Genomic DNA, 22,266 nt, shown 5'->3' on the forward strand with positions numbered 1-22,266 from the left:
TGTGTGAGTTCTCTGGCCGTGGCTTCATATTTAAGTCCCACTGAGTTTCTTCAGAAAACAGTGAATATTAGAAACAAAGGCTGTCCCTTGGGTTTGTTTCTTCTCAGTCACCAGAGCTTGAAGCCAGAGGGGTCTGAGCCCCACAGGGAACAACGCTTGTTCAAAGGCTGCTGTGAGTTTCAGCCTGGAAATATCTCCAAGCTGCCACAGTCCTGTGCTCCAGCATTGTGTTCAAGCAGCCCCAGGGCTGTATTTCCTTGGGGGCACTGGGTGGTTTGAAGCCTCCCCACTGTTCTGCAGCTCAGCACCAGTGCTGGGGTGACAGCATTTGTGTGAGTGAGGTCTGGCACCCGCAGAGCTGTGGTGACATCACTTTCCCAAGTTCATGTTTCCTCCTCCTTTATGCTTTTAGTTCCCCTCGCAAGGAGGAAACTAGAATTGCTCCCTGGCAGTGGGTGACATTTTTGTCAGATGTCCAGGAGCAGGAGTGAGGGATCTGGATGTGGGCCCTTCATGGAGCTCTGAGCCGGGACGCAGAGCACGAGCTCTGCAGGGCAGCTGGAGGGTGGGCTCCGGTGGGACCTGGCTCATCGTGCCAGACTTCACCTTTCCTGACCTGGACCGAGAAGGCAAGCTACTTAGTGCAGAGGACCCAACCAATTCCTTTGCCAAGCAGTCAGTGAATAGACAAGAGCAGAGCTATTCCAGACCTGCTGTGGAGACAGAATGAGGGCGTGAAATCACCAAGTTCATTACCACAGGATGCTGGGGAGGCCAAGTATGTAAATGGGTTGGAGAGGGACAAGGTCTGTCGGTGGAGGTAGATCCATTAGGGCTATTAAGGTACTTCCATACGGATGCAAACTCTTTCTCAGAAGTCCCCAAACTGCCAGCCGGCAGCTGGGAGGGACACTGGGAAGCACATCTTGTTTCTCCTGCTCTTCCTGTGAGTAGTGTTACAGAAGAGACAGACGTGGAAAAATACCTGGGGGGCTCAGGGCTGAAAAGGAAAGGAAAAGAAGTAAAAATCCTTCTCTGGGGTTTTCAGCGCTGAAAGGATTTGGAACAGTTAGTGAGGGCAAACTCGAAGGTGGGGAACAGCCGAGGTCTCTGCGGGATGGGGGAGAGCCCAGAGCTCGCGGCTGAACGATCGGCACGGGAAGCAGGCGGGGAAGAAAGCTGGCAAGAAAAGGAGACAAACAGCCGCTGCTGGGACAGGGAGGGCTGCCAGGAACCCAGCGGGGCCAGGCCGGGGAGCCCAGCCAGGGCCAGCGGCACAGGGCTCCCGGCAATGGGTGGGACGAGGGCCGGCGGTGCTGGAGGCGGCTGTGCTCGGGGGAGCACAGTGGGGTTGGGAACTGGACCCCAGCCACCCCCTGGTCCCCGGCCAGCAGCGGGGTTGAGCTCAGGGCAGAGGGTACCCCAGCACCGGAGTGACGTGAAAGGATCCCCCTTTCCGCAGGGTGACCATCCCCGAGGAGGGCAGGTCAGGGATTATCCTGTCCCCACGGGACTGGAGGAGGTGCACTCCATCCCCGGGGTAGCCAGGGCGGGGGGTCCCCCGGCCCTGGGGAGACAGGGGTCGGGGACATCCCCCTTCCTGGGCTCGCTGGGACAAAAGGCACCCCTTCCCCGGGGTAACCAGAACAGGGGACCCGGGGGTGGCAAGGGTAGGGGACACTCCCCTCACAGAAACACCCCTCCCCCCAGGTGACCGGAACGGGGGACATCACCCCCCCGGGGGGCCACGGGGACAGCGACACCGCCACCCCGGAGCAGAAGGGGGCTAGCGGGGATGCCGCGGGGTGAGTGGCCGGAGGCGGTCCCCGTCCCGTCGGGCCTGGGGCCGGTCCTCGCCCGCCCCCGCCCCGCCCCGCCCCGGCCGCTCCCGCTCTCACTCCCGCCCGCCCTCGGCCCGGGGCTGCGGCGGCAGCGCTGCCCGGCGCGGCGGAGCAGCCCGAGAGCCCCGGGCCCGGGACGGTGGCCCGGCTGCAGCCCAGGAGCCCGGTGGCACGGTGAGAGGCGGCGGGGACCGGGCGGGACAGGACGGGACGGGACGGGCGGCGGCGGCGGGTCCGGCGGGGCGCGGGCTCGTCCCCGTGGCGGTCCCCGCAGGGCCCCGCACCCGCCGCCGCCCGGGGCCCGCCGAGGGGCCGCTCCGGAGCCCCCGCGGCCGCGCCGGGGCCGCGCCGGGATGGGGCGGTCCCGGCATCCGCCGCCCCGAGGGCTCCGCCCGGGCGGCCCCGGCGGCGGGAGCGGGAGGGGAGCGGGGCTCCTGCACGCACCCCGGGTGGGCCGGGCCGGGCTGGGACGCTCCCGGCTGGCGGCGGCGGGGGCTCTCCGGGGGTCCCCTGGGCTTGGAGAGGGTGGGCGCCCCGACGTGAGGGTGCCTGGAGGGTGCACTGGGCACCCCAGGGGTGCTGGGAACCCGTAAGTTTGGGGATGCTGATGGACTTCCGCGGGGCTGGGGATTCTGGGGGTTCCCGGGGGTCCTGGGGACCTATTCGGGGTGCGGATGCTGGGGGGCACCCCAGGGTCCTGGGGCTCCGCAGGGCTGGGGCTACTCTGGGCTCCCTGGAATTCTGGGAACACACAGGGTTGGGGTGTTGCAGGCTCTCTGGGTGCTGAGGACCTGCAGGGATGGGGGTTCTGAGGGCTCCCTGGAGTCCTGGGGTCCCCACAGGGCTGGGGGTGCTGTGGGCACCCTGGGTGCTGTGACAGCCCAGGCAGCTGCAGGCCCCTCTGGGGTGCTGGAGTGCACAGGGGTGCTGCAGGGTTTGGGGTGCCCCCTGTGTGCACATGGAGAGCCCACCCTGGGGTTGTGCACGGTGCTGTGTGTGTACCCCAGCTGTGTACTCAGGGTGTGAATTTAAACCCTTCATCCCTGAGCCCTTCCTGGCAGCAGGGTGAGCCCATGCTGTCACTGCTGACCCTGTGTGTCATCCAGCAGCCTCACGGGAATTGGGAGGTGCTGGTGGAAGGTGCTGGTGGGCAGCTGCCATGAGGGTGCAGGGCAAGGGGTTGATGGTCTCTGGTGGAGCCGATGGGACCCTGTAACACTGTGGGTGTGAGGGGACACATAGAGCTGATCCCCACGTGGGTAAGTCTGTGTGGATTCTGTGCCTGTGGTGTGTGAGCTCTGAGGGCTGGAGCGGGTGCAGAGCCTGGGCAGCCCCTGCGGCCTCTCAGCCAACCGGACTGGTGATGACGACACTCCAGAAATAACAGTCTAGCCCTGAAATTACGCTGCTGAGAAGATCGAGGTGTTTCCCTTTCCCTCCCTGGGTCAGCACTGGTGCACCCACCCACCTGGGATCCAGCTCCTCTGAAAGCAGCCCCAGCCTGGACAGCACGGCCAAGTGGGCAGAGGCTGTCACAGAGCACAGGCCCTCCCGTGCAGCCCCCAGCAGGGATGGGGATGGGACAGGGATGGGAAGGTGAGATGAGCCCCAGGCACCTCCTGCTGCATCCAGCCACAGCGCCGGCGGTGACACTGCAGGTGACAGGCGCGTGTGACAGCTGGCTCCATGTGAGGAGCCCCAATCCCAGCAGGTTGCTGGCACTGGAGGAAGCTGTGTACTCACACACTGGTTTCCCTTTAACTCTGGGACAGCCGCAGCCCCGAGGTTCGGCGCTTATCGCCTGCGCACAGCTCCGAGGGAAGCGTGCCTGGCTGAGATAAATCAAGTTGCTCTGGCCAGGGCTGCTCTGGACTCTGTTCTTCTCACATTCCTCATGACCTCAGCCTTCTGGCTCAGGAGGAGAGCCGGGGAGAGCCCTCCCTGTGTCCAGCCCCACTGCTGGAGCAGCCCAGGCTGCACTGCAGCGTGTGGCTGAGCAGGGCTGGGGGCTGCCATAACTGCCCCTGGAGAGGGAAAGGGCCTGAAGAAGTCTGGAGCTGTAAGAACAGCTCTCCCAGGCCTGTCTCCTTCCAGCACAGGGGCTTGGGGACCCCAAGGGGAGATCACCCCTTAGACCATGAGGCCAAAGGTCCCAGGGGGCTGGCTGGGGCTGGGGCACGGGGACTGGATGGTACCTGAGCTGTGCCAAGGTGCCCAGCCTGCCCCATCCCTGACGTGGTTTTTTATTGTAATTGAGCAGAGCAGCTCCAGTTTTGGCCCCAAGTTTCCTGAGCTGGCATTCGTACAACAGCACAAGAGGAGAAACAGGTGTGAGCCCAGGGCAAAGCACAGCCCTGCCTCTGCAGCGTGGTTGGTTCCCTGCACATCTTCCTCTTCCTCTCACTGCCAAGCCTCCACACCAGTGCTCTGCTTGTGGCATCCCACTTTTCTGTGGAAACACTGGGGCTAGACACAACACTTTCCTTGCTTCTGAAGGGAGCTGGGATCATGCAGAGTCCCCTGTCTCTGGCTCTGGGGGGTCTGTGTGCCCAACCCCTTCAGCATCCAGCCCCAGTGCCCAGGGGAGTGGCCGAAGGTCAGCCTTTGGCACCAAAGTGGCTGGTATGATTGTCCCTGCCAAGACTTCAGCCCAGGTGGAGGTGGCTGCTCTGAGCAGGGCTGTGGTGGTGGCAGCCAGGCCTGGATGGTGCTGATGGTGGCTGGGCTGCAGGTGTGGGACTCAGCCCCCTGGCACATGGGGGCCATCTGCCCCCACTGCTCATCCTCCTGGCTCCCATCCACCTCCACACCTCCCACCCAGCCCAGGGACAGTTTGCAGGGTTCAGGGATTGTTTGCACGTCATGGGGTCCCTGGGGTGATTTGGACATGGCTGGGAGCTGGCAGGTCCCATCACCTTGTTTCAGAGCTGGGTGAAGGCAGAAGCTTCTGTCCTGAGTCCAGCCCATCCTGTCCTACCAAAGCAATGGGGGTCAGGAGCAGTGGCAGGGTGTCCTCCACATTTGGGATGGGGTCAGCTGAAGGGGCCATGAGAGGTGGCAGGGGGACAAACAGCCTGTCCCTGGCTCAGTGGAGGGGACAGCAGGGCAGTGCTGGTGCAAAGGGCACCTTTGCTGCTGGAGTGGCGCAGGAGGCCTCCAGGCCTCGGCAGAGGAGGCTTTTCCTGTCCCCAGGCAGGACAATACCCGGCCGGGCGGCGGAAGGGAGCTGCCGGCCACTTCCCCCGACTAAACGCACCCGCTGGCTCCGGCTCCTGTGGCTCTCTCTTCCTCCCGTTTGATTTACAGCGTGCGTGGAGCCTGGCGGGAAGTTTGTGCTGGCCCCAGCACTGTTTAATTACCTGCAGCAAGAGCTGTGCGGGGGAGGAATTTCTTCCCAGGGTGGGAGGGACTAGACGAGGTGGGGGATGTGTGGACCCTGTCGGGCACCAAGCCAGCAGCATGGATGCCACGTGGTGGATGCCAGCATGGAGCCAGGATGCTCCCAAGGGAGGTAGAGTGGGTGCTGGCTCAAAGCTGGGATGATCCCAGAGAAGGTGAAAGTTGGGATGTGCTTCGGCTGTGGGTGGGTTGGCAGAGGGGTGGGAGAGCCCCAGAATCCATCCTGGTGGGGAGCATCTCATCCCTGCCCATTTGGGCTCAGCCCCAACCCTGTGTCCTGGGCTGAGGGCGGGAGGGTGCCACAGTGCCCACCCAGCCCAAGCCTGGCTGGTGCTGCCACAGCTGCTCTGCTGGCTCTGTGCAGTTGGGGCGAGCTGTGGGGTGGCAGCCACAGTCAGGGCTGGGGAGTGGCAGCTACATCAGCATGAGTGGCAGGTGCAAGCTAGGGGCTGTCACATCATCCCCAGGCTGGGACCTGTGGCAGGGCCAGCCACAGCATCTCTGCTAGAGAAGCCTGGGTTGTCATGGGCAAAGCATCTGGGGATGGATGTGGGTGTTTCTGTGCAGGCAAGGACAGATCCTGTGCCTTTCCCTCGGCAGCACTGAGCCTCAGTTTCCCTGAGGGCTGTGCCCAAGCTGCCATTCCTCTGCAGCATTCCTCCTCCCCTGCTTTCTTCTGAAAATAGCCTGGTGCCAAATGCTTTGCCCACCAACAGCTGCTCAGCCCCACGGCCACCTGTGCCCTGCGGGCAGGGCCACCATGTCCCCAGCGCCCAGGGACCCTGATGCTGCTGCACAGCAGCAGTGGATGCTCCCAGGGTGCTGTTTGCCCCATCCAGCTCCCACCAGGATCACTTCCCACCTGGGCCCCAGCACCCAGGTGCTGCCAAATGTTGCAGCAGATCCCAGCTGAATGCTCACAGCTGGCGGCACCCCCAGCCATGAGCTCACCTCTGGACTGCGGCCTCATCCCACTGGCTCTCCTCCAGCGTGCCCGTGCCTGGGCACAGGAAAATCAGGGTCCTGGGAAAACCAGGTTTCTATTTCAGTCCCTCCTGCCTTATCCCACATTATGGACAGGGAAAAGCAGCCAGGTCCCTCCTGGAGGTCACCCAGAGGAGGGGATGGGCAGCGTGGGGCACCCTGGGCAGTGAGGATGGACATCACACCCAGTACTGATGGGTGCTGGCAGCTGCCCACAGTCACATAGCTTTGCCAAAGCATCGGTTCCCTTTACCCAGACCAAACTTCACTCTGAGAATTGCACCTGTACAGGCTTCAGCCCCTTTTTTTTCCTGGACTGCTCCCACTGCGTGGCCGAGCTCCGGCTCATTGAATCTGCGCCCTTGGAGCTGGCAGCGGGGCCGTCCCAGCCGGGCTGTGGAGCATTCCTTAAATGTACAAACAATCCCGGTCCTGCAGGCAGCACCGCGCTTGCCTGGCCACGGCTCCAGCACCAGCCCCATGACCCCGGCGCTGGGGGAGGCGAGGGGGGCCTGGTGGATGGCGGGGCACGGCCCTGGGGTCTCCCCAGACAGGGGGCATGGGGGTGTGGCCTCCTGGGACCCACCACCCCCCGGGTCACAGGATTGGGCTGGATGTGGCCTCATTCTTGTTGCAGGTTGATGGTCCCCTGGTCAGCAGCATCCTGGGGAGAAGATGGCTCAGCCGGCACCCCTGAACCAGAACCTCCCAGGTAAAGGAACCGGGGTTGTCACTGGGTAGGGACAGCAGGAGTGGGGGGCAGGGCTGAGCTATCCCATCCCATCCCATCCCATCCCATCCCATCCCATCCCATCCCATCCCATCCCATCCCATCCCATCCCAAGAGAGTTCCTCACCCCAGCACCAACCCCAGCATGGAGTGGGATTCCTGTGACACCCTATAGCACCGAGGGTGCTGGGGACACACACACTGCACATGACGGAGGGGAGGGGCCTGCAGGCAGCAGATTCCAGTATAACCCAGTTGGAAAAGCCTTCCTGCCTCCACCAGGTCCCTGCCTAACCCTCCCTGCTCCTCTTGCAGATCTTGGGGGCCCGTTCTTGTACCGGGACCAGGACGACGGGGAGAAGAGCTCGTACTCCGTGGAAACCCCCTATGGCTTCCTGCTGGACCTCGATTTCCTGAAATACGTCGATGACATTGAAAGTGGCCAAACACTCAAGAAAGTGCCGCTGCCTCGCAGGGCGAAAGGGGCCCGTCTGCCGCCCAGCGCCCTGCGCAGCCCCAGCAGCCACGCCAGCGCCTGGACCTCCACCGAGTCCCTCACCTCCACAGCCAGCGAGGAGGGCAGGACCGCGCTGCTGCTGTCCCCACACGGCCGGGCACCCCTGGAGCCCCCGAGCAAGCCAACCTCCCACCCCGTCTCGCCACCACCGGTGCGGCTGCTCCCACCCCCCACCCGCAAGTGCCTCGTGCGAAACCCACGGGTGGAGAAGACCTTGCTGGAGACGAGCAGGAGGCTGGAGCAGGAGCAGGGCCACTTGCAGGATATGGGCGGTCCCCCCCGCGCTGGCCCGCAGAGTGCCCTGAGCCAGCCGCCCCGCTGGGTGCCGGTGGGCGCTGAGGGGCAGGGGGGCTGGGGGCGGGTGAGCCCCGGCAGCTCCGGGCGCAGCACCCCGGCGGCGGGGCTCGGCACGGCCCCGCTGCAGCACGTGCGGGAGCAGATGGCCGCGGCCCTGCGGCAGCTCCGGGACCTGGAGGAGCAGGTGAAAACCATCCCCCTCCTGGAGACGCAGATCTGCGAGCTGAAGAAGGAGAAGGCGAAGCTGCTGGAGAAGCTGTCGGCAGAGCCTGGGGAGGCATTGGACCACCCCCCTGGCTCTGAGGCAGGGACAGGGGGCGAGGAACCGCCCCGATCAGGGCTGGAGAGTGAAGTGGAGCCAGCGAAGGGGCGACCGAGCAAGATTGCGGAGCTGAGGAAGCTGACGGAGAAGCTGGCGGTGCCAGAGCGGGGAGTCAGGGCTTGGCCGGGCAGGAGCCCCAGGGTGGCCGAGAGGCCGTGCCGCTCCGTGGCGGTGGGCGAGGACCGGGCCATGACAGATGCCGTCTTCTACTACCGGTCACAGCAGGAGGGCGGTGACACGCTGGATGGCGGGGCACGGGAACGCAGGGATGCGGCTGTCTGGGTGCTGGAGTCATCGCTGGGGCTGGCCAGCGAGGCAGAGCGGGAGCTGGAGCTGCTGCAGCAGACGGTGGGGCACCAGAAGGAGGTGATTGCCCTGATGGAGGGGCACCTGCAGGAGGCCACGCGGGAGCTGGAGGAGCTGCGGCTGGAGGTGTGCGCCCGCCGGCCCCGCGGGCTGGTGGACAAGGAGGTGACAGCCAAGCCGCAGGTGGCCGAGGCGCTGGTGGAGGCCGCGGTAGCGACACAGAGCCGGGCAGCCGGTGACCCCCCTGATACGGCAGAGGCAGGCGTGGAGTGCTGCCCCCCGACCTCCTGTGTCGGGGTGAGCTGCCGCCCCAACGGGCGGGACGTGGCGGTCGGGCCTGACTCGGCCACCGGCCGCGATGATAAGGGCAGCCAGACCGACATGGGGAGCATTGTCCTGGTGGGAGCAGAGCAGGAGCCTGGAGCGGGCAAGGAGACAGAACCTGGAGCGGGCAAAGAGACAGAACCTGGAGGGAGCAAGGAGATGGAGCCTGGCCCAGGCAATGGCCCGAGCAGCCCCTCGGAGCAGGGCATGGGAGCAGCAGAGGGGACGTGCCCAGGCAGCCTGGCCCCCAGGCCAGCTGTGCTGGACACGACACACAGCAGCCAGGACCTGTCCCCAGCACGGCACAGTGGAGCCACCCCAAGCCCTGCGACCGGTGAGTCAGTGCCCCGGATGACACCAGGGTCTGGGTTGGAATGTGTCTGTGGGGAGGGAGAGGATGGCCCTGTTGGGGACAGTGTCTGCAGGGCCAACGTTACCTGCAGCTGCCCACGTCACTTCTGTACCCACCTGGAGTCTGGTGGGTTTGGGGTGCTTGGCCAGCCTCAAGGAGAGACTCTTCATAAGAGCATGTAGGGACAGGACAAGGGGGGATGGTTTCAAACTGACAGAGAGTACATTTAGATTAGATACTAGTGAAGAATTCTTCCCTGTGAGGGTGGGGAGGCCCTGGCACAGGTTGCTGAGAGCTGTGGATGCCCCATGCCTGGAAGTGTCCAAGGCCCAGGTTGAAGGGGCTTGGACTAGTGGAAGGTCTAGTGGAAGGTGTCCCTGCCCATGGCAGGGGAGATGATCTTTAAAGTCCCTTCCAAGCCAAACCATTTTGTGATTCCAAGATTCTTGCTCACTGGCCCCTGCCATCCACCTCTTTGCCCACAGGAGCCCTGAAGTCCATCATGAAGAAGCGGGATGGTCCCCCCCGGAGCGAGGCAGAGGGCAGCAAGAAGAGCCTGCAGTTTGTGGGCGTGCTGAACGGGGAGTACGTGCTGAGGGGGCTCCTGCAACCCCCAGGAGCCAGTCCTGGCCCTGGCATCCCCATCCTGGGCTGGGGGCACTGACAATGGCAAGGCCTGGAGGGGACCAGCCAGGTGCTGTGTGGCCACCCAGCATTCTCCCTCTGTGCAGGTATGAGAGCACATCCAGTGAGGAGGAAGAGGAAGAAGGTGACAGCTCCTCTGAGAAGGCTTTGGCCGACAGCTCCGACAGCTCAGAGGAGGGAGACACCGAAACCTCGGAGGAGGAGGCCGGGGAGGACATGTGTGAGCCAGGACAGGAGTGCCAGGGGACTGACGTGGCCCTGCCAGAGCCGCCCGAGGTGAAGGAGAAGTAAGTGCTGATGGGAAAGGCTCCCCGGCCCTGCACAGCTGGGAGCCATGGGCTGGCACGGGCCCTGCTGGCCCATGGGCTGGCACTGGCCCATCTGCCATGGCTTCAGTGCAGCCGATGGAAAAAACACATTCAGCTCCTGCAGAAACCATTCAGCAGGAAACAATGCTTCCAGCTTCTTGGGTCTGCTGAGGAAAGGACAAGAGGCCCCAGATGCCTCTTTGCTGCAGAAGATAGTTTGGAGGGGGACAAAAAAACCCAACAATCCTCAATGGCATTTCTCAACAAAAGGAAAAAAATGGGTAAACTGTGCCCGAGCACATCCGTATAAGGCTCCATTCTGCAGAGGTTTGCAGAGGCTGAAGCTGCCAGGCTGCAGTCACTGGAGGTTGTGCCCGGGGGAGCTTGTGGAGGCTCACAGGCACTGGGGGAGCTCCACAGGGGCACTCGGGGTGCCCTACCCCAAGGGTTTGGTGGGGTGATGCAGACCTCTACATGAGATGCCCCCTTCTCTCCCCAGGTTCGAGCTGAGCCCCAGGATGCGGGAGGCCTGTCTCATCGTCAAGACCCACCTAGGCCACCCTGGTGCCACCAAGAGCAAAGAGGTGGTGAGTGAGGGGCTGGGGTGGCTCACCCTGCCCCTGCCAGCACTCCCCCAGGGCTGACCCTCCCCAGAGAGGGGTCAGCAAAGCCTGGCTCAGCACCTTACCCCCCCAATACAGCCCTTTGCTCCAGGCTTTGTCCCAGATACCCCAAAACCTTTGTGGACTCAGCTCAGGCCATCCCAACATGGGTTTGGGGGGTTCAGGGTCCTGCCTTCACCCAGCCCCCTCTGGAGCAGGGATTCTGCTCCCCACAGGGCCACTGGTGTGGGGTGGGTGCAGGGTGGCCCACACAGAGGCTCTGGGGGAGCCCCAGCCCCAGCTCAGCCCCTCTGTGCCCACAGCTGGCCAGCAGCAGCCTGGTCCTGCAGGAGTGGTTCCGTCTGTCCAGCCAGAAGTCGTCCGTTCCCGACACTGTTGCCAACCACCTCCTGGCGTTCGCTGAGCTCTCCCCGGCCCTCCTGGCCCACGTGGTGAACCTGGCAGATGGGAACGGCAACACAGCCCTGCACTACAGCGTCTCCCACTCCAACTTCCACATCGTGCGGCTGCTGCTGGACACGGGTCAGTGCCCCCCAGCCCAGGCCACGTCCCACTTGGCCTGCCAGGCACGGGGGGAAGGTGCTGGGGCAGAGGAGCAGGGAAAACTGCCCGGAGCTGTGTCCATGCATAGGTAGAGGGGTGAGAGCCTGGATTTCCCACCAGCAGCTCTGTGCCCATGGGGCTGTGGGATGGCTCACAGCACCCAGGCAGGGCGGGAGTGAGGCACATGGCTTGGTCCATGTCTCCCACCAGCCCTCCAGCATCCTGAGCCCCCTCTGCCCACCCCTGCAGGGATCTGTAACGTGGACCACCAGAACAAGGCCGGGTACACCGCCCTCATGCTGGCAGCGCTGGCGGCTGTTGAGCAGGAGAACGACATGAACGTGGTCCGGAGGCTCTTCAGCATGGGCAACGTCAACGCCAAGGCCAGCCAGGTTGGCACGGGCTGGGGGCCACCACATCCCACCCCTCTGCCCACACCCCCACACAGCTGCCAGAGCCACGCTCGGCTCTTCCAGGGGCAGGACAGTGGCTCTAAAAGTTGGGGAGGGCATCACCTTAGGAGCTCCTCCTGGCTGGCACAGGGCTCTCGGCAGGGGCCCTGCAGGGCAGGGGGCACGAGCGGGCAGCACAGCAGGGGCAGGGCTGGCCTGGCAGTGTCCCTTCCCCGCAGGCTGGCCAGACGGCGCTGATGCTGGCTGTGAGCCACGGCCGGCAGGAGATGGTGGAGGCCCTGCTGGCCTGTGGGGCCGACGTGAACCTGCAGGACGAGGAGGGCTCCACGGCGCTGATGTGCGCCTGCGAGCACGGCCGTGTGGAGACCGTGAGGCTGCTGCTGGCCCAGCCCACCTGCAACGTCTCCATCGTGGACAGTGTAAGGCTCTGCCGCCGGGCCCGGGCAGCCCCACGCCACGTCCTGTCCCCACACCCCTTCCCATGTGCTCTCCCTTCCTCTTCAGGATGGTAACAACGCCGTGGCCATCGCACTGGAGGCCGGTCACAGCGACATCGCCGCGCTCCTCCATGCCCACCTCAATGGCACGAAGGCTCAGCTGCCCGTGAGTACCACACCACTGCCCCAGCTCCTGCCACGCCCCACACACAGCTGGGCAGGTCAACCCAGGCCCGTGGCACAGGTGAGGGTCTCCAGGAAGGGGCTGCAGGAGCAAGAGCAGAGCACTCCAGATGCCACAGGCTCAGAATAGCCCTGCTGGCCTGACCAGGAGTCACTGGAGGGGTCACTGGTGACATTTTGTGACTGCTCTCTCTGCAGCAGGGGGCACCACCGACAGCCACCAAGAGCCCTGGGAGTCCAAAGAAACCGAATTAGAGCGACCTTGGGATCCAGCCAGCGGCCACCACCAGCACTGGGCTGTGATTCATGTCCCCTCACGTGCCACCCCTCTGTGCCAAATTGCTCTCTGCAGCTTTAGTCCTGTCACTAGCACTGTCCCTGGGCCTCCCTCGCCCATCTCCACCCACACGTGGCCACCTTGCTGCACCAAATGACAGGAGCCAAGCATCATGACCTCGGGATGGGACATGCAGGGAGCAGAAGTCACCCCATGCCCTCTGCTCCCTGCCATGACCACTGGAGCCGCACTGCCTCCGAGCCCTCTGCGAGGAGGGAACAGCAGAGAACAAACCCAGCAGAAGCAGCCCCTGCTTTGTGCTCTCTGGCAGCCCCGAGAAGGCAGCAGTGCTGGTGACACAGAGCCAGGAGGGCGAGTGATGTCTCCTGACCCTGAGCAGGATCACAGTGCTGTGCAGGACGTTGGGACAGGGGACACCAGCTGGTCAACGCTGCCTTGGACGTGGGCTGGGAGCACTTCCAGACTGACATACTTGCTGCCCTTCTTTTCTGGCATTTCCTTTCCTGGATGAAATCTGTTTTTCTTTTTTTTTTCTAGCACATGCACACAAAGCAAAAAAATTATATTGCTTGGCCAAAGGATGGAGTTCCACATGAAATCACTCGGGATTTGATTTGTTCAATGGGAGTAAAACCTCTGAGCAGTTGGGGCTCAGCCAAGTGACAGAAGGGACTGAGGGCCAAGGATGTGTTTGGGGACTGAGCCTGCCCAGCTAATACCCCACACGGGGTTCTTCTCCCAAGGGAAAGAAAGCAATTGTCTCCTAAACATTTCCCTGTTTAACCAGTCCCACAGACTATACAAACAGCCAGAGCCCACAGCCCAGTCCCTCTCTGCCCACTTTCCCAAGAGGGAGCAGAGAGCTGAGGACAGTGTCAGGAAAAACAGATGGGCCAGAAGAGCTCAGAGCACACAGGTAGGGCCTGTGGAGGGGAACACGAATGTCAGAGAACATGTGTGTCTGTGCAAGTGTGTGAGTACCATGTGGGGTGGGAACAGGGTAAGGATAAGGACCGGGACGAGAAAGGGTTTTGCACAGGAAGGCAGCTCTGCTCTGAGCCCTTCACAAAGGTAACGTGTCACAGCCCCCATTCCTGCTCCTTGGCCCAGCCTCCCCCACTCCTGCCCCTGCCAGGCCTGCTCTGAGCTGGGAAATGTCTCCCCAAAAAACTGTAAACCTCCCCCCCCCCTCCCCCCCCGCAAAACTCCCTCTGGGCTCCACACTGCTGCCCTCTGTGTGGGCCCATCTCAGCTTTGCACTGGAGTTATACACAGCGCTCACTGCCACTCTAATACACTACTCTGTTTACTGCTATTTTAATACTGGTGTTTATTTTTAAGATATGAATAAAATTTAAAGTTATTTTGAAATATTACAGTGACCATCAGCAGTCTCCTGCCTCCTTGTCACGATAAAGCCCCCAAGAGCTGCAGTGGAGGCACAGCCCCCACTCTGAGCTGGTGCCCCCACATTCCAAGTCATTCCCTTCAAGTTTCTGCACTGACCACATCCCTCAGTGTGGTTTTCTTCCCCCAGAGCTGTCCCAGGCAGGTGCAGTGGTGCCTGCCTGTTTGACTCTGCAGGAACAAGCAGGACCAGCCACAGCCCCTCCCCACCCCTGGTTCCCTGTGGTGCTGCATCATTAAGGGCAACCACCAGACTGAGTGTGGGGATGCAAATCACCTCCCTCCTCACCTGGACAGGGACCAGGCTGACCCTACAGGGACACAGCTCTGAGCCATCCCCACTACAAAGTTTCCCTCTGGCTGCAACTCACAGCTGGTGGCTCCTGTCCCAGTCACCCAGCAGTCAGGGCTGGAAGGGCCAGAGCAAACGCTCTTGTGTCACTGCTGAGGCTGTAAGGGAACAAACACCAGCAAGAGATGTAAACTCTGAGGACTTCTGGCACTCAGGGCCAGTTCTGAACTCTGCTGCATCCCACAAACCAGAGCACAGCCTCGTGTGACGCTCTAAAACTGAACAGCATGAGCACATTGAAAAGGGCTTTCTCCAGGGCACAAAACTCACCTCAGGCTGCCCATGAGCTGCCCAGGGCACAACTAACACCTGTGGGAAAAATCCCACAAATACTCTCAAACAGCAGCCCTACAGCAATCATCACTGCCTGCTCCAGTTTAGCAATCTGCACACCTGTCCCAGCAGTGCTCTGCTCAGCTTTAGGACACCCAGACCCTCAGTCACACTGCCACTGAACTGCCTCAGTCAAGCTCAGGACACTGCAGGAGAAAGAACACTCACATCAGAGACCACAGTTCAGGGGCTGCAGACCTGACTTGGCTTAAACACACCACAAACCAGGACCAGTCTAAGCCAACAGAAAACACCAGTCCTTAAAAACCAGCCCTTGAGCCAGAATAGTTTTCAGGCTCATTCCTTAATTTTTCAGCCACACTTTTGCTTCATGTAATCTCCTGAAACAATACATCTTGCTAGTTGATCTTGTGGTGGAGGGGAAAGCTGAAGAAAGTGAGATAGAAGAGTCAGTAAATCCAAGGGGAGAGAGAAGCACTTGCTCTCTGCATGTGACTGACAGGGAGGACAGCAGGGAGGTATATTTATAGCAGCATTCAGAGAACAGCTTACTAGGGACAGACAGACAGAAGCAGCAGGCTGTTGCTTTGCAAGCTGGTACCAAGCTTGATTTCCAACTTGCGATTAAATTCCACTGAGATCACGTTAAGTTTCTGGTACCACTTCACTATTACACACAGAAAATCGCTTACCAGGAAGGTCAGGACTTAAGACTCCTGTAATCAAAACATGGTTATCTTTGTTGTGACACGTCAATAAAGATGCAATAACGCAGTCACATTACAAGGAGGGCATTATGTGTAACCCCAGCAACAAGCAGGGCGTGCTGCTGTCCCTGCTGAGCCCGAGGAAAGCCGCAGGTATGAGACAGAGCTCCCAGGCGCTCGCTGAGTGAGACCCGGGCACGGGACTATTGGAAAACCCCTTTATTGCAATGGCAACACCACCACGCTCCTCCCCACCCGCGAGGCTCCATCCCGACGGAGGATGCAGGGCCGGTCGCCAGGCTCCATCCCCCGACGGGCGGCCCCGGGACAGGCGCTCGGGCCGGTCCCGCTCAGCGCAGCCGCCGGGCCTCGCGCTCCGACTCCAGCAGGGTGAGAACGTCTCCCTCTCGCACCGGGCCCTTCACGTTGCGGATGATGGAGCGGCTCGTGTCGTCCATGAACTCAACGCGCACCTGCAGGGGCGGCACCGCGTCAGCCCGGCCGGGCCCGGCCCCCGCACCCTAACCCGGCCCGGCCCGCTCACCTGAGTGCACTGCCCCTGGGACCCGGTCCGGCCCAGCACCTTGGTGACCTGCGGGGACAGAGCGGAGGGTCAGCGCGGCCCCCCCAGCCCCCTCACACCCACCCTGGCCTCCCGCGGTCCCTCACAAACCCCCCCCGGCCCCCTCACTCCTACCCTGGCCCTTCTGCAGCCCCTCACACCCACTACGGCCCCCTCACTCCCACCCTGGCCCCCTGCAGCCCCTTACACCCACCCTGAGCCCCTCACACCCCCCCCGGTCCCCTCACACCCACCCTGGCCAGCTTGATGGGCTGCACGCGGCTCGTGTCCATGGCGGCTCCGGGGCGCGGAAAGGGGCGGAGCCTTCCCGCGCCCCTTTATATAGCGCCGAGTCTCGCGAGACCCGGCGCGCCCCGCGCGCGCTCCCGGCATCCCCCGCGGCGCTGCCCTTCAGGGCGGCCCAAGATGGCGACGGCGACGCGGATCATCCAGCGACTGCGGAACTTCCTGGCGGGGGTGAGGAGAGCGCCGGGCCGGGCGGGCTGAGACCGGCTCCTGCCCCTAACCCTGCCCTGGCCCCTCCCCCGCGGGGCGCTGGGCTGCGCCCCCGGCTCTGCGGGGCCCCCGGCGCAGCGCCCCGCCTGAGCCGCTCTGGCCTTGCCTTGCCTTGCAGCGGGACCTCCAGGCGAAGCTGCAGCTGCGCTACGGGGAGATCGCCAAGAGGTGCCGGGGCCGGGCCGGGCGGCGGGCGGGGCGCGGAGCGGGGCCGGGGCACCGCCGCTGATGCTCGCAATGCTCTCTGCCCAGGACGCAGCCGCCGCCGCGGCTCCCGGTGGGCCCCAGCCACAAGTTCGCCGATAACTATTACTGTAGCCGGGACGGGCGCCGCGAGTCGCTGCCGCCCGTGGTGGTGGTCGCGGCGCAGAAGACTCTGGCTGCAGGGGCACAGCCCGGCAGGTAGGTCTGGCCTGAGCGGTGCTGCCGCTGCTGAGGGGGGTCAACCCTCACTTACACCAGGAACGCGGTGAGGAGTTACCCAAGTTGGTAGGAGAACGTGGAACTGATTGTTTGTGTCGGTATCTGTGTGCAAATAAATGAAGTGGCAGGAAGTTCAATTACTGTGCTCTGGAGTACTTGTGTCCAGCTCTGGGGCATCCAAGAAAGATGTAGATATATTGGAGCAAGTCCCGAGGAGGCCACAATGATGCATCAAAGGCTGGAGCCCCTCTGCTCTGGAGCCAGGCTGGGACAGCTGGGGGGGCTCACATGGAGAAGAGAAGGTTCCAGGGAGACCTGAGAGCCCCTTGCAGGGCCTAAAGGGGCTCCAGGAGAGCTGGAGAGGGACTGGGGACAAGGGATGGAGGGACAGGACACAGGGAATGGCTTTCCAGTGCCAGAGGGCAGGGTGAGATGGGATATTGGGAAGGAATTGTTGGTTGTGAGAGTGCTGAGACCCTGGCACAGGTTGCCCAGAGCAGCTGTGGCTGCCCCATCCCTGGAAATGTTCAGGGCCAGGTTGGATGGGGCTTGGAGCACCCTGGACTAGTGGAAGGTGTCCCTGCCCATGGACATCATCAATGTCCCTTCCAACCCAAACCATTCTGGGACTGTGACTAACAGACTCCTCCAGGACTATTCCAGTCTGGACTGATTAAATCTGAGTGTGATTTCCATAGAGTTGCTACAGCCTCTCCTCTCTCTTCCTTGCTCTACCCCAGTTCAGGCTCTGCAGTGACAACAGCACAGAAAAAAGCAGTGACACCAGGACCACCACTTAAGAAGTGGGAGATTTCCAAGGACCAGCCTTATCTGTGAGCAGGAGTGAGCCAAGGCTGCGAGATGGGCTCAGGTGCTTCCAGAGCAGCTCCAGCAGGGAGGCTGTGGTGGATTTTTCTTCAGGAGTGCTGCAGGGAGCTGATACCTTATTAATAAATGTATTTAAAGCTGTGACTACACCCCCTTCCTTTTTTGTGTGTTCTCTTTGAGGTATTCAAGTTACTGATCTTTAATGTCCATGTAAGGTTTGACTGATGGAACAGCGACACAGCACAGGGGTTTGAGCACAGGCTCGGGGATTTGTGAGCTGCAGACGAGATGCCAGTGAAGGGCAGAGCTGAGTAAAGTACAGCCTTGCCCACAGGGCCCGCTGCTGCTCTGGTTGTGAAGGAAGAGACAACTTAAGCAGCCTGTGACACTCCCCCCGCAGTCCCTCGTCCTGCTGCAGCCACACGCTGCTCGGGTGCTTAGCGTGGGCCGGCCCCTCCCCGGGGACAGCGGGTCACGGTCCACCGCGCTGCTGATGGTTTTCCAGGGGAAAGCGCGGCTGTTCCCGGAGCTGGGAGGGGGCTCACCCGGGCAGAGGCAGCTCCGTGTGCCGCGCTGAGGCGGTGCCGGGACGGGCAGAGCCGGGACGGGCAGGGGGCAGTACCGGGACGGGCAGGGGGCAGAGCCGGGACGGGCAGTGCCGGGACGGGCAGGGGGCAGTACCGGGAGCGCTGCTTGGACCGGGCAGGGCCCGCCCCGGGCGTCCCTCCGGCCCCGATCACGTGACACCGCGCCAGAGCCCCGCCCCCCGAGCGCCCCGCCCCTCCGCCCGCCCCATTGGTTGGTGGCGGCCGGGCTCGAGCGCACGCGCTCGGCCTCTGCAGCGGCGGGAGCGGTCGCGGTGCAGATCCCCCTCGGTGCGGAGCCCCATCGGTGCGGGCCCGCGTGGCATGGCCGGGCCGGGGCTGGCCGAGCTGGCGCTGCTGCTCGCGGTGCTGCTGCCGCCGCCGGGGCTGCCGCTGCAGCCGGAGAAGGGTGAGTCGGGGGAGCGGCCGGCCGGGCGGCGCTCATTGGCTCCCCGCGCACGCCCTTGGCTCTCATTGGCCGGCGCCCCCGCGCGCGCTGTGCGGTGTGGGGGGTGTGCGGGGCTCCCCTCCCGCCCCCCCCATCCCCTCAGCCCCTCACGCCGCCCCCGCAGCTGCCCCGTCCCGCTGCCGCCCGGACCAGTTCCAGTGCGCGCCCGGCCAGCTCTGCTTCCCCCGGGACTGGATCTGCGACGGCCACCCCGACTGCCCGGACGAGGAGGACGAGCAGGACTGCGGGACCGCGACCCCGGCGGAGCCGAGTCCCGGCGGCCCCGCGGGGACCCTGCCCTGGAGCTCGGCGGGGCCGCCCGCCGGCAGCACAGGTACGGGGGGCGCGGGGCGGCACAGCGGACGGAAGCCTTGGTTCCCCGCCCTCTCCGGGGCAGCTGCGGGTCACTGTGGGTGGAGGAAGCGCTGCGAGGGACCCCCACCTTCAGCTTCCTCCGGCTGGGACGGCGCTGACGCCCCCCGGGGCTCCCTCGGGAAGCGCCTTTGTAGTACCTGCTTCCTTCTTCTTCGGAACACGCGATCCCCAGCAGCTCCCTCCTAACGAGCCGGGGCACTGGAGTCTGCCTGCCTCCCGAGCTCCTCTGTTCCCTGGAGAATGGGCAGGCTGAGGGGAAAAGGAAGAGGATGAGGATGAGGGAGGCACTTCTGGGCCGTCCGGTGTCGGGGCAGTGTCTGCACCCCCAGCACGGCCGGCGCCTGCTGCTCGGCTCCGTGGGGTGCCCTCTGTGCTTGGAAGTGCTGTTCTGGCTTCCCTTCCCCGGGGGTTTCCATGGTGTCTGGGAACTGCAGCACCATGAGCGTGGAGAGGATGGGGATTACTGCAGGTGTGGCAGACTGGGTTTGGGCTTGGTGCCTGCACCAGTTCCGTTGGCAGGTGGGGAGATGAGCTGTGTTTTGATCCTACCTGTGGCCTCCCAGTGTCTTGAGGACAGATCGAGATGCTGCAGCTCCAACTGGGAAATTTCCCGGCTCTCATTGTTAGCATTTCCAGTAGGACTTTTTTCCCCCAATGTGGGCTAATCACAGCAGTGACAGATAAAAGTTTTGCTTGAATTGAGAAAGACCTTTTAGCACTCTTGAGGTGAGCTGGGAACTCAGACAGGTGTGGGTTGGAGATTACTTTGAGTGCTGATTGTAAGGTGAGTTGGAAGCCTGATGGACTTGTCTCTCTTTCCTCACAGAGGCCTCAGCTACTCCCGAGCCTGGGGTCTCTGTGCCATCGAGGAGTCAAGGTTACATGTGGATCTTGATTGCTGCAGGTATGTGAGACTCAGGGTCTTGGTCCTGCCATGGGCTATAAATAGAGTATCTTGATGGAGTCAATTCCAGACCTGTATAAGTAGCTGCTTTTGCTGTGCTGGAAGGGGCTGAGAGAGGGCTGACACCGCAGCTTAATTATTGCTCTGCCTTGGATGTGCTGTGTCCTTGGAGAGGCCATGCCATGTGATCCAGCACTAACTCTTCTCTTCTCTGCCTACCCTTTGCCCTCAAGGGAAGCTGCTCATCTCTGGCTGTTGGCTTAGGGTGTTGGGCAGCAGGGCCCAGTCCTGATGCCCAGACCAGGGCAGTGAGTGGGTCTCTGCTTGTGCATTCTGCTCTCCAGGGCTCCTGAGCATCCTGGTAGCTGTGGGTTCTGTTGCTGTGTGGGGCCTGTTCAAAGCAAAAAGCCGATCTAACACCGTCAGTCTCGAAAAAGCATCCAGGGAACAGCTTATGCCTGACAAGAGCCAGACAGGCTCCTTTCCCTGAAGGGTAAGTGTCTTGCACCCATGTGCTGTGTGTGCCTGAGGAAGAAATGCCTTCTTTCCCCATGTTTCTGGCCTCTAGAGCTTTCCCCTCCAGGAGTAGCTTTTCCCAGCTTTCCCTGCTGCTGGCCAGCCAGGTGCTTGGGGTTTCAGTCTGCCCTGAAGCAGCAGAACTCTCCCCTTTTCTCCATTGCTAAGGACATGGAGCACCCATACTAAGCTGCTGATCTTCTGGTGTGGGTTTCTTTCTTCCACTTTGCACAGACTGAAGTCAAACCAGGTTTTTGGTCCAAGGGCTGTCAATAACCAGGTGTTTTTCTGTTTTGATAACAGGGATCTTTACACCAAGGTGACGAGGTGGGACTAGCCTGGTCTCTCATGCTCGCCACACAGCCTGACTGAATTGGATATCAGCTCTCAAACCTGGGTTGTTACACTGAATACCAAGAGAATGCTCCCCCTGGAAATAGGTCTTAGACTGTGGGACTACTATGGCTCTGGAAATAGTACAGGACCTTCCCTGGCACTGTGAAATCAGCCCTCACAAAGATGGTAGGAATGTCTTAATTGTTCCGAGCTCCAGTTGTTAATGCTGATTCCCACCAGTGTGGCCTTAGACCCAAAAATGTTTTTCTCTGTGAAATGCCAGGTGCTGTTCACTGTTGCCCTCCACTCACAGCCAAGAGCCTTTTTTCACCTGCTCCATTCTACTCCCTGGATTTTGTCAGGGAACAGGGCCTTCCTCACCTGTTTCCTTAGGGACTCACTGACTCTGCACAGACCAGACAAATATTCCGTGTTTGCACTTGTGTTTGATGCTGCTCAGGTCCACAGCAGGAGGCTTTTACTGACAGTTCCATCACGGGGTGACAGTTAAAATCTTCCAGTTTGCTGTCACTTTGCTGCGCTGTCACCTGGGGCAGTGTGGGGCAAGGAGCTCCTTGGCCCCCAGGCAGGCAGCTCCTCACACACTCCCTCACACAAACATCTCCACTTTTACAGACCTGCTCTGCCCACCCCGCTGCTGAACGCTGGCTGTGGCTCCTCTAACACTGTTAATGTGTCTTCCTTAAAACTGTTCTGACATGAGTGGTGCCTCTTGGGGGTCCGTACTGGGACCAGTGCTATTCCGTGTCTTCACTGGTGCTGTGCAGAGTGGGATCAAGCCCAGTCTGAGGATGAGGCCAGGCTGTGGGGGGTTGTAAGATAGATGGAGAGAGGTCTGTAGTGACAGGACAGGGGACAACGGTTACAAACTGACAGGCTGGGTTTAGGTAGGAGAAGAGGAAGGAGGGTCTGATGGTTAGGTTCCCAGGGCAGCTGTGGCTGCCCCATCCCTGGGGCCAAGTTAGACAGGGCTCTGAGCACCTTGGTCTGGTGGAGGTGTCCTTTGAAATAAGCCAGAAGTCTTGGGTCAGACACTCTGTGTTGCACATGGAGCTCCAGCCCAAGGGCTCAGTGCTGTGTGCCTTGGAACTGGCTGTGCAGGGCCAGATTAGTGCCTGGTGCCTGTGGGCCACGTGCACCTTGCACAAATGTTCCCTCTGCACAAAGCTGCTGCCTTGGCTGCTGACCTCTGTGCCTTGAAGGTGGGAACTCGTCTTGCCAAGCAGACGCCAGTCATCAGCCTTGGTGCAGGGATCTTCTGCTCCTGGAGAGCATGTGAGTGCTGCCATACCCCATGGGAGAGACTTCTAAATGTGGCGTGGAGTCCTGAGTTATTCCAGGGCTGCTATTTTTAGTAGCAAGGAGTCATTTGCAAGGGCACACAACCTTGCTTCTGTTTCCATAGGGATAGGGGGAAATAGCTGTGCTAACTGACACAGGAGAATAAAGAACGTGAAACTAATGACTTCTG

The 22,266-nt window shown here is 61.9% G+C and overlaps 4 protein-coding genes across 8 annotated transcripts; 3 read left to right on the forward strand and 1 right to left on the reverse strand.

The window, feature by feature from the left end:
* The first annotated feature begins 838 nt into the window (after positions 1 to 838).
* KANK3 (KN motif and ankyrin repeat domains 3) lies at positions 839 to 22,245 on the forward strand. 4 transcript variants are annotated; one of them, XR_003573942.1, is made up of 12 exons: positions 1,935 to 2,015; positions 6,862 to 6,936; positions 7,270 to 9,054; positions 9,558 to 9,657; positions 9,804 to 10,004; positions 10,525 to 10,612; positions 10,951 to 11,170; positions 11,441 to 11,583; positions 11,823 to 12,023; positions 12,109 to 12,207; positions 12,423 to 13,881; positions 22,235 to 22,245. XR_003573942.1 is itself a non-coding variant. In XM_027908021.1 (11 exons), the coding sequence occupies exons 2-11, from the start codon at positions 6,900 to 6,902 to the stop codon at positions 12,477 to 12,479; spliced, it is 2,931 nt and encodes a 976-aa protein (XP_027763822.1). In that variant the 5' UTR covers positions 839 to 946; positions 6,862 to 6,899; the 3' UTR covers positions 12,480 to 13,904. The 4 variants fall into 4 exon arrangements, 3 of the variants coding, with proteins under 3 accessions (XP_027763822.1, XP_027763821.1, XP_027763823.1); XM_027908021.1 differs by lacking the exons at positions 1,935 to 2,015; positions 22,235 to 22,245 and adding an exon at positions 839 to 946 and having other exon boundaries at positions 12,423 to 13,904; XM_027908020.1 differs by lacking the exon at positions 22,235 to 22,245 and having other exon boundaries at positions 12,423 to 13,904.
* On the reverse strand, positions 15,480 to 16,188 carry RPS28 (ribosomal protein S28). The gene is made up of 3 exons (XM_027908026.1): positions 16,099 to 16,188; positions 15,827 to 15,874; positions 15,480 to 15,755 (listed from the first exon to the last, which is right to left on the reverse strand). Exons 1-3 carry the CDS (start codon positions 16,135 to 16,137, stop codon positions 15,633 to 15,635), a joined length of 210 nt encoding a protein of 69 aa, XP_027763827.1. The 5' UTR covers positions 16,138 to 16,188; the 3' UTR covers positions 15,480 to 15,632.
* On the forward strand, positions 16,204 to 17,742 carry NDUFA7 (NADH:ubiquinone oxidoreductase subunit A7). Of its 2 annotated transcripts, XM_027908023.1 has the most exons (5): positions 16,204 to 16,321; positions 16,479 to 16,528; positions 16,613 to 16,762; positions 16,905 to 17,047; positions 17,524 to 17,631. In XM_027908023.1, exons 1-4 carry the CDS (start codon positions 16,271 to 16,273, stop codon positions 17,008 to 17,010), a joined length of 357 nt encoding a protein of 118 aa, XP_027763824.1. In that variant the 5' UTR covers positions 16,204 to 16,270; the 3' UTR covers positions 17,011 to 17,047; positions 17,524 to 17,631. The 2 variants fall into 2 exon arrangements, with proteins under 2 accessions (XP_027763824.1, XP_027763826.1); XM_027908025.1 differs by lacking the exon at positions 16,905 to 17,047 and having other exon boundaries at positions 16,208 to 16,321; positions 17,524 to 17,742.
* CD320 (CD320 molecule) lies at positions 18,520 to 21,051 on the forward strand. Its single transcript, XM_027908031.1, has 5 exons — positions 18,520 to 18,604; positions 18,768 to 18,977; positions 19,845 to 19,922; positions 20,267 to 20,415; positions 20,742 to 21,051. Exons 1-4 carry the CDS (start codon positions 18,520 to 18,522, stop codon positions 20,410 to 20,412), a joined length of 519 nt encoding a protein of 172 aa, XP_027763832.1. The 3' UTR covers positions 20,413 to 20,415; positions 20,742 to 21,051.
* Positions 22,246 to 22,266: the final 21 nt, after the last annotated feature.

Source organism: Empidonax traillii, unplaced genomic scaffold, assembly GCF_003031625.1.
Source record: "Empidonax traillii isolate 1590-97213 ecotype Southwest subspecies unplaced genomic scaffold, ASM303162v1 scaffold1602:size438507, whole genome shotgun sequence".
Classification (NCBI taxonomy): Eukaryota; Metazoa; Chordata; class Aves; order Passeriformes; family Tyrannidae; genus Empidonax; species Empidonax traillii.